This window comes from Rhea pennata, chromosome 15 (genome assembly GCF_028389875.1).
Source record: "Rhea pennata isolate bPtePen1 chromosome 15, bPtePen1.pri, whole genome shotgun sequence".
NCBI classification, from domain to species: Eukaryota; Metazoa; Chordata; class Aves; order Rheiformes; family Rheidae; genus Rhea; species Rhea pennata.
In genome coordinates this window covers 16,833,528-16,850,654 of record NC_084677.1, presented here as the reverse complement: position 1 = coordinate 16,850,654, position 17,127 = coordinate 16,833,528, and the positions used below count along the sequence as shown (strand labels likewise).

The 17,127-nt window shown below is 53.0% G+C and overlaps 2 protein-coding genes across 3 annotated transcripts; one reads left to right on the top strand and one right to left on the bottom strand.

Moving 5' to 3' along the window:
• The first annotated feature begins 550 nt into the window (after positions 1–550).
• SHMT1 (serine hydroxymethyltransferase 1) lies at positions 551–7,181 on the top strand. 2 transcript variants are annotated; one of them, XM_062587825.1, is made up of 12 exons: positions 551–613; positions 1,422–1,546; positions 2,172–2,317; positions 2,728–2,843; positions 2,961–3,091; positions 3,373–3,454; positions 3,736–3,948; positions 4,220–4,336; positions 4,765–4,887; positions 5,152–5,268; positions 5,462–5,572; positions 6,148–7,181. In XM_062587825.1, exons 2-12 carry the CDS (start codon positions 1,445–1,447, stop codon positions 6,315–6,317), a joined length of 1,428 nt encoding a protein of 475 aa, XP_062443809.1. In that variant the 5' UTR covers positions 551–613; positions 1,422–1,444; the 3' UTR covers positions 6,318–7,181. The 2 variants fall into 2 exon arrangements, with proteins under 2 accessions (XP_062443809.1, XP_062443808.1); XM_062587824.1 differs by having other exon boundaries at positions 2,931–3,091.
• Positions 7,182–9,552: 2,371 nt separating this feature from the next.
• Positions 9,553–16,980, bottom strand: SMCR8 (SMCR8-C9orf72 complex subunit). The gene is made up of 2 exons (XM_062587823.1): positions 14,557–16,980; positions 9,553–12,277 (listed from the first exon to the last, which is right to left on the bottom strand). Exons 1-2 carry the CDS (start codon positions 16,908–16,910, stop codon positions 11,824–11,826), a joined length of 2,808 nt encoding a protein of 935 aa, XP_062443807.1. The 5' UTR covers positions 16,911–16,980; the 3' UTR covers positions 9,553–11,823.
• Positions 16,981–17,127: the final 147 nt, after the last annotated feature.

Genomic DNA, 17,127 nt, shown 5'->3' with positions numbered 1-17,127 from the left:
GTGCTTGGCTCTGCACATGGCACGCATGGCTGACGGCATCACGCAGAGGAGCAGTACTGCCATGGGGCCTCGGGGAGGCGCGGAGGACCCCCCGCCCCCCAGCTGGCTGGGAACACCGGTGCGGCTGGCAGGGTGGCCGGGAGCACCCTCCGGCCGGCTGGGCTGCAGCCGATGGAGGGCACCCTCCAGTTCGTGGGGCAGCCGGGAGCGTCCTCCACCTTATGAGGTGGCAAGGAGCACCCGGCGGCCGGGGTGGCAGGGGGCCGCGGGGGTCGTGGGGCAGCTGGGAGCACCCTGCGCCCGCAGGGGACCCGGAGCCCCGCGGCGGGGAGCGGCAGGCGGGGCCCGCGGGCCGCGGCTGCACCGAGCCAAGGTCACCCGCGCCCGCGCCGCCACGCGCCAGCGGCGCCGCCGGCCCCGCCTCGGCGTACGCCAATGGGGCGCGGGGAGGAGGCGAAGAGCGGCGCGGATTGGCCGAAACGCTTCCTGGGCGTGTCCTCTGACAGCCACCGGGCGCGGCCGCCAGGCGATGATTGGCCGAGACGCGGAGGGGCGTGTCCCAGCGTTCTATGGTAGGCGCGCGGCTTCCCGCGCCGCGCCGCGCCCGGGGCAGGTAGGGAGCGCGCCCCGCGGGGACCCTCGGGGCGGCCGTGGGGTCCCTCCCGGAGCCTGCAGTTGCCCCTAGCTCCTGCTTCGCTCTCCTAGGTGGGGGTGGGGAATGCAGGGGAGAGCCTTTGCCCGCACCCCATCCTCCCGGGACCCTCCTACGCGGGGACACCGGCCCCCCGCAGCCTCCCCTCCTTGCAGGCAGCTTTGGTGACACCGGGGGAGGGGGGTCTGCACGGCCAGCAAGGCTTGCAGGCCAAGGGAAGGCTGGGCCTGAGCGGGCAGGAGCGCCGCTGTGCAGCCACAGCGGTTTGACATTAGTAAACTAAATGCAGTTGCTTAATAACCTGCTCACGGCGCTTTGCTAAGCTTGTGGGGTTAATGGATAAAAAGATGTTTTCAGCCAAGACGGAAGCTGGGCTGTCACTCTTGCCTGGAAGCTTGTGCTCTGCATTATAACGCTTGCAGTGGTGGGTACTGGAGAGCTGCTGCCAGAACAAGGCAGCGTCAGGACAGGCTAGCACAGAGCAGGGCTGAGGGAAGCCTGTGAAAGCCCCAAGCAGGGCAGTGATGGGGGAGTACCAGAAATGACCAAAGCACGGTAACTAGAGAATTGGTCTTAAAGCAGTGGGGCTTCCCTGAGGGCTATCTGTGTTTTCTTCACCCTTCTGCTCTCAGCCTGTGGCCAGTTCCCCATGCGTTGCTGGGGAAGATGTGGTATGGGAGCAGGTAGCGTGGGTGGGAACGCAGTGCAGAGGCACCTGGCCTTGCTGCCATCCCAGCTGGGTCCACAGACTCTCCCTTTCTGGCTCCAGGCTACGTTGGACCCAGCAGGCAGATGGCAAACTCAGCGTCAGGCAGTGGGGGCCTCCCCAGCACAGAGCTCTGGACCTCTCATAACAGGATGCTAGTGGAGCCACTCGACAGCAACGACCCAGAGGTAAGAGCACTTTCCTGGCGCGGGACCCAGCAGTGGAGCAGCCTGCAGGGTCAGCACGGGCAACGTGCTTCACTCCTCCACTGGCCTCAGGCAGCCACAAGGACACTGACCTCCCTGAGCTGGTGACGCAGGGGCAAGACGGTCCAAGGCTGAGCCAGGTCTCACCTGGTCTCTGTGATCTGTCACCTGCAGCAAGAGGAGGATAAGGAGGGCATCCTCCAAGCACGTTCTGCACAGTAACCCAGCTAACATGGTCTTCACTTCACATCTATTGCTTCTACTCCTCTGCTTGAAGCTCAAATGTCTGCACAAGTGTAGACAGCTAACCAGGTCAGGATGGCCATAAGCCTAGCACATTCTGGAGCCACCCTAGACTCTATCCCAAATGACAGCGGAATTAGCTGGCAGCTTCCTGGCAGGTAGAGATGCAAAGTGAGCCCTGTGACTGGAGGCATGACCTGTCCAGGATCAGTTATACAAAGAAGGGATGTCACCTCCCTTCTCCAGTACCTTTTGAAGCCACTCTCAATCATGCTTTCCTGTCTGAGAGCGCACCCCCCACCCAGCAGCATCCATGTCTCTGCACAGAGCCAGCAGAGTAAAGCAGTTTTCCCATCTACCAAAGGTGTACGGCATCATCAAGAAGGAGAAGCAGCGCCAGAAGCTGGGGCTGGAGTTAATCGCCTCAGAAAACTTTGCAAGCCGAGCGGTCCTGGAAGCCCTGGGATCCTGCATGAACAACAAGTACTCTGAGGGTTACCCTGGACAGAGGTATGGGACAGAGCAGAGTCCAACCCACCCAAACCCTTACAGGGAAGAGAGAGAAACAACCCACCCTGTGCCATCTGCCCTTGAAATCTCACTCCCTGGGAAGGAAGCTGTGTCACGGCACTGGCCTGGTTCAGCCATCAGCTGAACTCTTCTAGGACGGGATCTGAACCCTTCAGCTTCTGCCCTTGGCTGTGCCTGGAAGCATCCCTGCAGGGTCACATCTGCTGCAGCTGCTGCTCTGGTGGCTGCCACCTGCCACAAGCACGGTGTCACCCCAGTTCTTCCCATCCAGCGTGACCTTGGTCGCATGGACCTTTCTTAATAATCAGTTTGGTTTTAATCCCCTGTGGTTTGTTCTAAGCAAACAGCAGCAACCCTGGTGTAAATACCACCCTGTCCTTTGCCAACAGGTACTACGGCGGGACAGAGTTTGTAGATGAGCTGGAAAGGCTATGTCAGAAGAGAGCCCTGGAAGCGTACCAGCTGGACCCCCAGAAGTGGGGAGTCAACGTCCAGCCATACTCAGGTAACTGCGCCTGGCAGAGCTGGGCTGTGCTCCATCAGCCCCCATATGCCTGGCACCCATAACCGGCCTGCTGCACTCTTGCTGCAGGGTCGCCCGCTAACTTTGCGGTGTACACAGCCCTGGTGGAGCCCCATGGTAGGATCATGGGGCTGGATCTGCCCGATGGGGGCCATCTCACCCACGGCTTCATGACTGACAAGAAGAAGATCTCTGCTACCTCCGTCTTCTTTGAGTCCATGCCCTATAAGGTATGGAGAACCACTCCAGCTGGAGCAGGGATGAGCTCATCATAAGTGCTCGAGTCTCTTAAGAGTAACGGAGGCCAATTAGGGCAGTTATATTTGTGTCCTGTCTCCAGGGCATGGTGACCCAGGAGGATCATTTAGAAGGGGTTGCAGGTCCCTTCTCCTCTCACCACTTTACTTGCTCTGTTTCATCACCCTTCTCCCTGCACCCCCTCCTGCGAGGCAGCACTGGGGCTGGTCCTCACGCATGCCAAGGTGGCCAAACCCTCCTTTTTGTCTCCCAGGTCAACCCTAAGACTGGTTACATTGATTACGATCGACTAGAGGAAAACGCCCGCCTGTTTCACCCCAAGCTGATCATAGCAGGTGAGGGTGAAACCCTTACCAACCTCCCTGGTAATACACCCAGGACCAGGGTGGCTCCCTGAAGCCATTAGCACCTTGGTAAGTCAGCAGGCACACATGGGTGCTGTAATGCCTGGAGGAAACCTTGAATACATGCGTGTTGGCCTCAGCCAGGTTATCCGTGCTGGCTGGGTTCATCCCTATCCCCAGGCTGTCCCAGGGCCTGCAAGCAGCTGCTCCTGTCCCCTCCCTGCAGCCTTGCACCTAGTACAGCTCCCAGAGCTGCATGCCGTCTCCCCCAGGCGTCAGCTGCTACTCACGCAACCTGGACTACGCCCGCATGCGGAAGATCGCCGATGCCAACGGGGCCTATCTCATGGCTGACATGGCCCACATCAGCGGGCTTGTGGCTGCCGGTGTGGTGCCCTCCCCCTTCGACCACTGCGACATCGTCTCCACCACCACCCACAAGACTTTGCGGGGCTGCAGAGCCGGCATGATCTTCTACCGCAAAGGTGCCCGCCCTGCTCGGGGAGCTGGGAGAAACGCTGCCCTGGGCCAGGGGAGCTGCAAGTTACAGGGCCCAGGGCTGTCCCTCTGCTCTAGCTGGGAAAGGCAGAGAGGTTTCCTGGGGCATCTCAGAAGCTTCACAGGCTCAGGGGCCAGCTCTGGTCCAGATCTGAGGCAGAATTACCACAGTTCCTGCTATGAGGTGTCTTGGGTAGGGGTTGTGGGGGAAAGGAGGCTGTGCTGCCCCACAAGCAATGTTGCCCTCCCATCCTGCAGGCACCCGCAGTGTGGACCCCAAGACAGGCAAGGAAACGCTCTACAACCTGGAGAGCCTCATCAACCAGGCAGTCTTCCCCGGGCTGCAGGGAGGGCCGCACAACCACGCCATCGCAGGTATGCCTCTGTGCTGGGCTCCCCGCTGGCTCCGGGCTGGTAGGGCAGGGAGCCAGCAAAGGGCAGGAGTCAGCTCAGCCCTGACCCCTGATGCAGGGGGCTCACAGCCAGAGACTGTAGATACTGAGATAAATCACAGCCAGTTTGGTCTAGCAAGGCCAGAGGGGCTTTACCCACCCCTTTGGGAGGGAATGTGGCCAGCAGAGGTGCTAAGCAGCGAACACCATGTCTGTGCCGAGACACCGTTCGGGGCTTCATCGAGCCAGGGCACTGCCACGCTGCTCACCCAGCCTCTCGCACTCACCAGCCTTGCCCATCAGTTTGCTCAGCTTTGGGGAGCTCAGTTTTCATTGATGGTGCCATGCATCTCTGACAGCTCCCCTGACAGAAGCCCCCCAAAGCTCTCGCTGGTTTGCCTCCCTCCCCAGGGATCGCCGTGACGCTACGGCAAGCCATGACACCCGAGTTCAAGGCCTACCAGCAGCAGGTGGTCGCGAACTGCAAGGCGCTCTCGGCAGCTCTGATGGAGCTGGGCTACGACATCGTCACAGGTAAGGACGGGTCTCCGCCGCAGGTCTGCCTGTGATGGGACTGCCTCTTAGCCAGGTGGTGGGGAGGGTTCTGCTGGGTCCGCTCCTGAGGACATCTACAAAACAGCTGCTTCCTAACAGACGTGCTAGGAAGTTCCCCTTCCCATGGGGCAGGGCTGTCTGCCCTCAAGCCCAGGGGCAGGCTCTAGTGCAGGCCCAAGCCTTTCTTGCTGGAGTCTTGAGCGGGAACAGCTTTTACCCCAGACCGAATTCATCTCTCTTCAGGGGGCTCTGACAACCACCTGATTCTCCTGGACCTGCGTAGCAGAGGCACAGATGGTGGCCGGGCCGAGCGGGTGCTGGAGATCTGCTCCATCGCCTGCAACAAGAACACTTGTCCTGGTGAGAGAGCCCACGAACTCCGCTGTGTCCTGCCCCTAGCTCCTAGGGGTTCCAGTTCCTTCTGCTCCCCCAGGGCTCCCGGCAAGCCATGGGTCCACACGGAGCATCCCAGGCGCTAGGAGCCAGGCTGGGTTACCCCACGGTCACAGTACCTGGCTCCGTCACACATCACACACGGCTTGTTCCGGTGCAGGAGATGTCAGCGCCCTGCGCCCCAGCGGCCTGCGGTTTGGGACGCCGGCTCTGACCTCCCGGGGCTTCCGGCAGGATGACTTTCGCCAGGTGGCTCGTTACATCCACAGAGGTGAGATGTAACATGCCCCGGGGACCAGGCTAGGGCGCTGCCACGTGCGGAGCCGAGCGGCAGCTCCAGGCAGCAGGCTGGGGCCCAGGGCAGCTCTTCTGGCAGAGCTGCCATTCCAGTGACTGGCAAAGCCCTACAGCCACACGGAGGGCAAAAATCTGCGGCAAGCGGTGGGGAGGAATAACTCTCCCACCTGCCCATCTGGCCACAGATGGGACCAGCCACTCTCTTCAGACTCCCAACTGTAGGAGCAGCGGGCTGAAAGTCTGGATTAAAACTGCACCTTCTGCAGTCTTGTTCCAGTTGTCCTCACAGGTCCCTGGGTCCAGTTTCCCAGGGCTTCAGGTGACGCAAGGCAGTGAATCCCTCGCAGTCCTGTTCCCTGCCTCTTGTGCTGCTCCTCCTTTCCCCGGCGTCTCAGCAGGAGCGGCCCCATGGCAGGCAATTCCGCAGCGGGGCGACGGCTGCCTCCCCGCAGGGCTGGGAGAGCTGCTGGATGCGGCAGCTGCTCGTGGCGGGTGCAGAGAGGTGCTGCAGCTGGGCAGGCTGATGCGCGCGTGCTTCCGTCCTGGCAGGGATCGAGCTGACGCTGCGCATACAGAACGACATGAGCCCCAAGGCCACCCTGAAGGAATTCAAGGAGAAACTGAACGAGGAGAAATACCGGGGGGACCTCAAGGCGCTCAAGGAGGAGGTGGAGGCCTTCGCGGCAACCTTCCCACTCCCGGGCTTGCCTGTCCTGTAGAGGGAGGCAGCAGGGCCCGGTCCCAGAGCCAGGACACCTGAGCTTGCACTTGTCCAAATCCCCAGTCCCCTGCCCAGGCTCTCCCAGCGGGCAATTCCCACTGTCACCTCCCTGCTGGCACTGGTTTCTGTGCAGCTGCTGGTCCTAGTCTGGCTCTTACTCACCTCTCCCCTCACATTAGGGACCCAGGATCCCCCCCCAGAGCCCAGCCCCCCGGGGGGGAATGCCAGCCCTTTAACCACTAACAACTGGGATAATGTGGCTTCTGTTACGGGACTGAGCAGGTAACCCTCACCTTACAGCCAGGCTCGGGTTTGATCCTGCTCTCACCCTCTGCGAGGGCAGCACATGTGGTTACACAGGTCTACGGGGTGCGGTGGCGTTCATGGGGACACCCCTGTCCGCAGCGGCCCGTGAGGGCCGCCCGGGTTCGCCTCCCGCGGGAGCCGTTCGCCCTGGGGCCACGTGCACTCTGTGCGACTGCACAAGCGGCTTCTCAGCCTTAAAAAGCCTCGACAGCTTCAGCCACGAAGACTCGGCGGCCCTGCCTCGGTGCTTTGCAGGCGCCACACACTTTTACAAGGTCAAGCCCCGTTAGGGGGAGAAGTCTCTGGTGCTTTGGCCTGAATCCGCACACCAGCCCTCCCCAGGGATCAGTCTTCCAACTCCATCATTAGCCCATATCTCCAGTCTCTTTTCAGGCATCTGAAGCACAAAGTTTAAGTAGAATCATTTTTTAATAAGCACAGTAAAATTAAGAATTTAACCACAATGTATGACAAGAATTATAAGCTTTAAAAAATACAACCAATTTTTTGTATTTCAAAAATATCTGAACCCAAATAAATAATTTTTTTAAAAGTACATCTTTCAGACTAGTCATTTGGTGTTAACATCAGTTAAACTCTTGTGCAGTAACACTTACAGCACTACACTAAGACATGCTTCTTGGATTTCTCCCAATCACACTCGCTCTAACTACTGACGCAAGCGTTCTGTACACACAGGCACGCACACATAACTCGACATGCAGTAATAAGATACAGTGCTTTAAAATAAGATGAGAATTCATCACAGCCTACTCACAGCCCTCAAAGGCAGTTCTTATCCCAGCCCCATCCCTGTACTGGCTCACCCTGCACCGAGGAGGCCAGCGGGACCAGGTACCCTGTGTTTCTGCCTTCCAGTTAAAACACATCTCTTGGCGACCAGTGTGTGGTAGGTTTATGACTTCTCAAGCTCTGGTGGCAAGTGCTAAGCTCGCTCAGAGATATTGGGGTACAATCTGTTGCTCTAACACGTCGTGCTATTTGGGCACAGCACGGAGCAGGCACTTTCCTTCAGAGCCTTTTCAGCTCACTGTGTTTCTGGATCGCACCTTATTCCAGACGCCATTTCAAAGTGCTGTTACAAGCCCCGTGTCCTGCAGCAAGTCCTGCCCAGCTCTCCAAAACACCAAATCTGCAAAGTGCCCAGTTACCTGCTGCAGTACTGCAGGGTTAGGGCCACCTGTACTAATCCCAATGCTGAATGAAAACCAAAGAACAGGCTTGGAGTTACAGAGCCATCAGCTCTACTGGCTTCTGCTCCCCAAGCACTTCTCCCACCCCTTACAAAATGGTTAATATTGCTAGAGTATAGGCAGTACTTCCCTAGTCAAGGCATGACAGCTTTGGAGCTGTTTAGAAGTGATTGCTACTGGATGAAAGTAAATCTGAGCACTATTCTCTGAGAAATGAAACCTGTGTAGGGTTAATATTACCTACTCCTATGGCTAACCATCCTCATGGTTGCATCTGGAAGTGGCAGGCTAGTTTAACTTAGAGCAAGAGCTAACGGTACATCTTCAAACACAGGAAACTAGAGGAACAAGAAAATTGAACCCTGCCCTCCTGGCTAGGCAGAAGGCTAAAGGAAACCTTTGCTCTGATGAATTCTCTGGTCAGGCTCACAAATCTCATCTCCCTGATGGCCCACACAGAGAGAGGAAAGAGCCACAGCCAGTTGTGCAAGAGGCGAGGGCATGCTGGCAGCACTTACAAAAGCAGACAACAGCCACGCACGACACCGCTGGGTCTCGCAGCTGGAGAGTCAACGCACGACGGCTGGTTACTGTTACGCAGCAGCCACGACGAAGCTGCTCTGCTTGCGGTGGAAGTACGGCTGGGCGGCACATTGGTCGGGTGGTGCAGTACACGCTAACTAACATGCCAACATTGCTGGAGCTGTTAGTACTAAGATCTTAACTTGTTATTAGTTTTCTAATACCAGACACTAGCGAGGTAACACAGTGAAGATGAGGAAAAAAGTCTTAAAGTGCTGATATAGGGATTTTTACTGTACAGTCAGACTAGAAGGTCAGACAGAAAAATTACTGAGCGAAGAGGAATTCAGCTCCCGAACCACCAGCTGCACTCAGACTCCCCCGGTTTCCGTGTCTGTTAAGAGTACCACAAGCAGTAAGGGCAGGACGAGCTTCAGCCGCACTGAGGTGCCGCAGCTGAGAGCTCGCACGACGGGCTTGCCAGAGTCCATGCAACTCCACATTTCCTGGCATGGAAAGGTGAGCTCAGAGGCTAGCTAAGCCTCCCCGAGCCTGAGCCAGTTTCCCAACGGCAAACACTCCTAGGCATGTTTCTCCTTAGCTCCTGCTTAATATCTGAGTTGCAGATAACACGGAGCTCCCCTTTCAGATCCCAATAAAGCCCCCAAGGCATTCTCTGAAATTCAGAACTGCTTTGTGGTAAAGAGATGAAGAAAATCAGATGGGTGGAAGAACAGGTATTGCTAAACACAGCCTTATATATTAGATATTACAGATCTGACAGAGGGAGAAGAGAGAAACGACTTCTTTGCCAGTTTATGACTGCAGTTAAATACTAAGGATAAAGACCACTGTAACTAAGAAGTCATTTAACCCTGATCATCAATCCTGCTCTACTGCTCTGAGCTGTCAGTCTGGAGGAAGAGACAAACAAGTCAGCAGGAATTTAGTTTGTCTCTCCCTTCTCAACCACAGGTAGCATCAGGTAATTTTTCAGCACAGAACACAAGTTCCTCTGACAAACATTTCTCCAGTGCAGTGGGTCAAGCAACATGCAGACAGCTGTGGACTGCCCAGTATCACCTGCATTGCTCATTTACTAAGATGTTTTCCCCTTCTGGCAATCTTGCCTTGACTTTAGTTTGAAAGTTATCTAGATGCACACAAATCAACAAGGAGACGCTTCAAGTCACTTCAGAAAGTACGTGTTTTCTCAGAGCATGAAAGTCTTTCACCAGCAGACCTAGCTCACATGCGACAGCAGCATACAGGAGGACACAGAATCAGAAAAGGAAAAGGTCTTTAAACATGCTCTTTAAATGCAAAGGCAATTCTGCAGCCCTGCACACAGACACAAAACGGCTGGCATGCTACACTGCTCACCTTCAGCAAAGGTGACAGCACACAGCCTCCCAACTGCACACTAAAAATATAATCACAGGCAACCTCTGGCCTTGGAAAACCCTTGTATCGCAGCTCAAGGTTCTTGGCAGAACTGGCCTCACTGTAAGCCATCAGAAATAATGTTAATGTTTCAAATACAGTCTTTCTACCTTGTTGGTTCATGCCTCTTGCACTATTCCAAAGACCCTTTTTTGCAGGCAGTAGAGAGGAGGCAGTGCTACCAGCAGGTGGATGTTGGTGCTCACAACAGCCTTCCCGGGACCTTCTGCCCTTAGGGACACAGGTTTCAGAGCACTGCAGTTACCACAGCAAGTTCAATGCAGTCCAGCGCACGCTGACAGACTCCAGACTATACAGAAGCTTCCCCAGGTATGGAGGGAATGTTATAATCAGTTCCAGCATTCTGTCTCACATAATCACAATAAACAGAGGTTCCAAAAACCTAGTACTTCAGCTAGTCTTGTAAAATCTAAGCCATTTTACCCCCAGAATCAGAAGAGAACAGTGCTAAAAAGAAGTAAAACCAAGGCTATCTTTCCTAGCAAGACTTTTCTCTTGCTTAAAAGTAGTGTGAAAGCTGCTGTTACCACATGGCATTGGACACAGCAGCAGACGCCAGCCCACGACGGCAGCCAACGAGATGCATCTCCGAGGAGATTCCAGATGGCCAGGCACAAACTCTTAGCACTGACAGGAACAATCTTCCAGGAGCATCACCGCGATGGTGACACAACCTTTCTGGCACAGATAGCAGTAAAGAAGCTTTGAAAGGAAGGTCTTTCATACCCAACGACCGGGCTCAGAAGGCTGCTGTTCTGCCCTATCCAGAACTACCCAGGAACACCACAGGAGAGGTAGTCAAGAAATTACAAAGGCTGGGCATTAAAATAAATTGGCATGGCCAGAAGCAGCATGCAGCAACACTGAACCTGCTTTACCACAAAGCACAAAATTCAATTCCCCCCAAAAATGCTACACGGATACAACATGGGATCAGGTACATTCATCTTTGATATCTCCTGAGCGCTAGCATCTTACCAGCTAGGCAGCCTGCTCTAATGGCTTGCTGTCCCTCACAGCACACTTTCAAGTGCATTGCACCCTTCGTTTCCCCATCACAAAAAGCTGTAAAAAGGAGCCTTTCCTTCACTCTGTTCAGCCCCCATCTTTCCTTAAAAGGCCACCCTTGACCTCACAAGCTTTGAGGATTCTTGGCCTCCTTCTTCCTCCCACCATTCCCAGAAGTCACCAAACAAATAGGATGTGACAAGGTAACAAGGCACAGTGCTCTACATTCACAACAGCAGAAGCCTTGATGCTAGCCAACATCAGAAAACAGTCTCTCCACGTTCCATATTTTAACAAAGCTGAAAAAAAATCAGCAAACACTTTCTGCACAGAAGCACATGTGCTTCCATTACTATCCTACAGGCTCAGGAACAACCAGCTCTGGGAAGCGTCAGGGAACTCTAAAAATGCAGAAAGGGACACCATCAACTACTGCTTCAAATGGGCAGACAACTGCACACTACCATCTTGCTAGGAAGCTTGAGCACACACATCAATTACATCCCACATGCAGGCAAGATATAGCAGATTAATATCTTCATGTGGTTTTTACACTCCCCCCTGGTCTCTGTCATGACTCCACGGAAGGCAGCAAGAGCATTCAGGGCTCTGGTGGAAGTGTGCAGAGTACTGTGTGTTTTGGGGGTGCATGTTACTAAGTATTGCTTCACAAGAGAGCCCATCTCTCTCTATGCCATAAATCTCCTGCAATACTATTATCTAATGCTTTAGAAGCTAATAGTGTCCCTTTCAACACTTAAAAACAGAGTGGCCAAGGTTTTATGCGACAGAACATCTAAGTTATGGGCTACAGAGAACCATGTAGAAATTAGGTCACTTGGATATTAATTTCTACCAAGCAGAGATGCTTGCAAATGCATCAGCTTTTCTGCCCCTTCCTGATATGAGAGCTACTACAGACAGCATCAATGTCAAGCACAGGTGATCTTCGTCAGAATCCGAGTATGATGGCAAACAGCCCAAATGATACTAAATTTTGTACAAAAAGCTGGGAACATAGTCAAATCTGAGCAGAGGATTCACCCCCTGGCCGGGTTCCTGAATGTACTGCAGCTTCAGCAGCTCAGCTAGATACTGTACAATTTTGATATCTTCATTAGCAAGGCCCAGGTGGAGCTTCAGAAAGTTCATCCTGCGACTCACAACAGATTCCTCGGGTTCCCTTTCACTGATGGGAAGGTGCAAATGGTGGCAGAAGGTGAAGAGGAAGGCTTTTGAACACAGCTGAGTGAGGATACTTTGGACGTGCATATAATAGGTGCTCCCTCGTTTGATCTGAGTGCGGTGGTCCGCCAGCCTGGACACCAAGGTTCCTTTATAAAGGGGGCAGCGGAGAGTCTTACTGTCCACATCCAGGACGCTAATGTATCGGTTGTATCGGCTCAGAGCGTGCAACATGTTCACCCCCGCAGGGGACACCATTCTGAAACGGTAAGGGGAGAGAAAGGTCATGGCTGGAGGAAAACAGAAGGTTACGGAGCACAGACTGTATGTCCATCTCCCTGTACCACATGCAACAGTCCACAAGCTAGAGCAAAAGTACAGGAATCTCTGCAGGCAAAAGTAGTCTGGCATGGAAGAGAATGGCCAAATAGTCTCTCCAGTCTGCCAGAGCCCAAAGGAACCTCGACCTCCTGGAGCCCCTCGTGCAACTGATCTGAACCGTACATGCACAACTTCATAAATACAGCACTTTTAAGGACGGCTTCTTCCTCTTAGTAAGGCAACTGTGGTGAACAGAAACAAATCCTGCAGCAGCTTGTGGCTTCTGGATGTCACAAAAAGGACCATTAGAAATCCCCTTGCCACGAGCTCCGCTTTCCCCAAACGGCTGTTTTGGGAGGGAGCTGCTCTGAGGTGGTCAAAGCCTTGAACACAGTGAAACTTCTTGCCCTTCCTTTGATAAAAGAATCGTCCTTAAGCCAGAACATTCCTGGGCCAAGCCTGAACGTTTTTCACTGAGATGTAAACCCAAAATACATTCACAGCATACAATTATACAGGTCTAAATGAGTGTTATTTAGCTGCAAATTACAGACCTATGTGAACTCTACCTTACGCTCCTCAATTCTGTCTGGTTAAAATTGCTCTGGTGGGGACACTTCTCCCAGTCCCAAACCACTGCAGATGTATTAGTGTGAGAACTCTGCCCAGGCAGCACCCAGCCTTAAGAGAAATAGTACCCTTATGACCATACTAGAATAATTCTCCTAGTCTCTAAGTTCCTTCTCAAGGCCTTTGTACAAATAGTTTGTTAAGAGTACCCACATTAAACTCAACACTTCATTAACACTTCCACTGAGGAGAGTTTAAATGACTGACACATCTTACAAGCTGTCTTTAAAAAAGGACGTTTGTTTATAAAAACTGCATCTAATCACACATATCAAACACCCTGTAAACACTCAGGGCTTTTAAAAAACTCACTGACAAAGAATTTTGGAAGCAGCTGTTGGCGGAATTGTCACCCTGCCTCATGAGCAGAGAAATCTGAGAAAGCTCATAGCTTAGGATAATTCTGTTATTCATAATCACCCAGTGTCAGAGAATTAAGCAACCTAGAAAGCAGATCTCTGGATTTTGATTCTCACTACACTCAGAAACACTTTCAGGACTGTCCCAGTCTGGCTCTGAGCAGCATACTGACACATTCATTCATATTTTCCACTTTGGTGACAGTCATGGGTATTTCCTGTCATAGCTGCACTCAAAGTGCCAGGACGTATCCCAAAATACACAAAGAAAATTGTTCTTATAATAGCATAAAAGGAAGGGCGAAAGTCTTAAGAGCTGAGTAATCACTATTTATTAATATAAACTATGAAGCCACAGTTTAGGATTTGGGTATTGGTAGAGGGTCATTTGTTTATTTTTGTGATGATGTCACCCTGAACAAGTTTTCCTTTACATTTAAACTGCAATTCCAGCACTGCAGCCCACTGAGCTCTTTGGGCCTTCTGATCTGCAGTAAACAATGTCATAAACACGCCACTCCGCATCTGCGCTCCTTCACCTCAAACAGAGCCCAGCCCTGCAGCAGGCTTTGCCCTCTGCCCTGCACCAGTACGCAGACGCTGCAGGACAGGACACTCATCCCGACAAGGGCAGCTGCACTCTCACCAACACAAACCAAAGGGCTGACGATCCAATTTCTGACATACTGATTTCTTCAGTAGCATGTTACCTCTTCGTTAGGGTTCACACGGGAAAAAAAGAGCTCTTCGTATTGAAATGTCCTCTTCAAAAATCCTAGCTAGAAAAGTTGAAATAGTTTTGGGAGCAAGGGGGAGTGGAGGGAAGGAAGGACACACAAAGGGACTCCAAGAGCACTTTGTTTTCATACCATCCCGCAAAACAGCGGGAGCAATTTGTTCCCTTGTTCTGCTAGACTAAGACCTAAAATAACGAGAAATCTCCTGGCAAAACTAACAGCAGTCAGACAGTGAGTACCCAGCAGATGTTTTAAAGGATTAACTCTCAAGTGAGGCTGATTATAAAGAAGCTGACAAATACACACCCTTCTACAGATACACACTGACACCCGATAAGCAGAAATTTATGGCAGCTGTGTAAGTAATTCCATAAAGAGAACTCTCCCACAGTTTCCCTCTGAAATTCTAGCTTAAAAGACTGAATTTTTATCGTATACCTTGACACAAATAAGCAAACCGAGCCACTACTTTATCTACAGTCTCAGTTTACCTTTGGAGTCCAATCAGTTTCCACTTCTGGAAATCCACAATGTGCAAAGGGGAAGTGACCCAGTGTTTCACAGGCTTGGCGTAAGTGCCACAGTTGGGCACAAAGATGGAGAGCGCAGTCACAAGTTTCTTGACTATTGCTTCATCTTCCCCCAGCACTATAAGGGTCCTTCCGCTGAGCAGGGAGTATATTGCAGGGTGAGCAAAGGGATACTGCCTAATAAACCGTAGTGCATTCTGGCCAGCCTTTTTTTTGTGCCTTTCATTCACAGGAATTATGGGGTGAGCAGGAGAAGGGGATCGGTCAGAACAGGTGGACGCTGCACTGCTAATATAGCTTGTGGAGTCTGAACATTCATCCAGGCTAGTTTTACTGACATCCCTACTGCCTGCCAAGTAGCGCGGATCGAGTTCATACGGAAGGAGCCCTCCTGAGACGCTGCTGTGGGAATGGCAGCCAGCGAAGGCCTCGTGCAGCCCCTGCTCTGCTGGCCGGTACGGCTGCGGAGGAATGCTGACCACCCCGTCCTCGTCGCAGTGCTTCTGGCCTAGGTCAGGCAGAGGCTCGAGGAAGTTGGGACTCTCCTTCCCAATACAACAGGCAGAATCAACCTGCAATAAGTTTTCCTGTTTTAAACCACCTTCCTGCTCGTCAGCATTATCCACGTTTAATTTGGGGCTGAAACGAAGGCCTCCCTCTTCGTCATCTGCATAAGGTTCTTCATTAATGGCACTTGGGTAGCTCGCTTTGAAATCTTCTGGGATCAGTGACTCTGAGGGACATGTGCTGAGAATCTCAATGCTGTCCTCACTGACAGTCCTTCTGCTGCCCACCTTGCTCCTGACCACCTGGGGACTAGGAGTGATGGGTAAGCTGGCCTGGCTCTCAGATTTTGTTAAAATAGATGCCGACTTCTCTGTTCCAAGAACCTCAATGCTCTCCCCACTACTGATACTCCCTTTAATATCTGCATCGAGATAGTCCAAGTTCTCCTGGTGCTCAAAAGTTACGGATTCTGTCATTTGGGGTTCTTGCAAGTCTTGGATTTCCTGCTCCATCTTGATAGGTACACACTCCACACTGGATTTGTAAGATCCCAGGCTGATTATCACTTTAGGAGTGGGAGACTCTTCCAAACACTTTCCGTCAATGGTATCTTGATTAAACCTCTGGCAGCCTCTGTACTGCTTTTCAGGTGCTTTTTCATCTAGAAGAGATGCATCTTCAAAGAGGAAGTTAGTTACACTTTGTTGTTTTAAAAGTGATCTACTGATCTGGTTCGTCAAGAGGTAGCACACATCACCTCTGAAAGTTCTCTCAATCTGATGCAGCTGATCCAGAGTTTGGGTGAAAAAATAAATATCACAAAGCTCCTCCAGTGTTTTCAGCTTCTTATCAAAGCACTTAGCAGACTTTGCTTTGATGAGTTTGGGGGTATAGGACGGCATGTGTGCATAAAGGTGCATTTCACCAGGCTCAGCAAGGTCAGAGGTAGTCAAGTCCTGATCACAGCTCACATTAGCCTGATCCGGTCCACAGTTCGGCTCATAGGGGTGGAAGTCAGTGTCCTTCAGTTTCCTATAGGGATATGATCGGATTTGTTTTAACAGATCTTGGTGCTCAATAATAGATTTTTCAACGCTGGCCAGTTCATTGGCCTTCTCAATTGCTTGGGTGGTGTAATACCCTTTGTCGTTGGATTTCTTCTGGATCTCAGTCTCATTGTGCAGCACAGTCCTAGTGTAGTCGAGGTCTTTCAGTTTCTTTTCAAGTTCACTAGCAAAAGCTTTCCTGTTCCCTGTCTTTAGGCATTCGGACGCTTTGGAGAACTCTGCAGAGAGTTCCTGAAACTGCTGCATGATTTTATGCTCATCAGCAGAAATATAGGCCATGCAGAAGGGCCTCACGAAACCCCTGGCTTCGAGGTCATACAAAGTCAGGTGGTGCACGTAGGCAAATGCCCCTTCTTTCGAATCTCCCAGCACCACTTTGGAGTCCTCCACAAAGTTCAGCTTTGGATAGGCACAGCCAGGAGGGTGCCCCACGAAGGAAGCCTGATAATCCACAGACATGATCCGGAGGGAAAAATAATTGAGATCAAAAGTGCCCGACACTTTGGCATCATTGGGGATGGTCAGCAGGGGCTGGGGCCCCACCTGCTCCGAGAACTCGGAGATGAGGATGAAGTCTTGGGTGAACTTGGAGCTGGCGACCTTGGACCAGGGGTTGGCGCCGGGGCCGGCGAAGGGGAAGAGCGGCACGGAGTACTCCTCGGGCAAGGGCGGCTCGCTGCACAGCTCATCCTCGAACTCCTCCTCTTTGGTGAAGGCCACCACGTCGGGGGCGCTGATCATATTTCCCGCAGGAGGGAACCGACATGGAGAAGCGAGGCCTCCCCCGCCGCCGCCGCCGGGCCCCGCGGGAGGCCCCGGCCCGCAGCCAGGCCCCCGCCTCAGCCCCCGCGGAGGGAGCGCAGCGCAGCGCCCGCTCTGCCGCCGCCGCCGCCGCCGCCGCCTCGGAGCCGCGCCCCGGCCGGGCGCCCCGGCCCCGCCGCCGCCGCCGCCGCCTCAC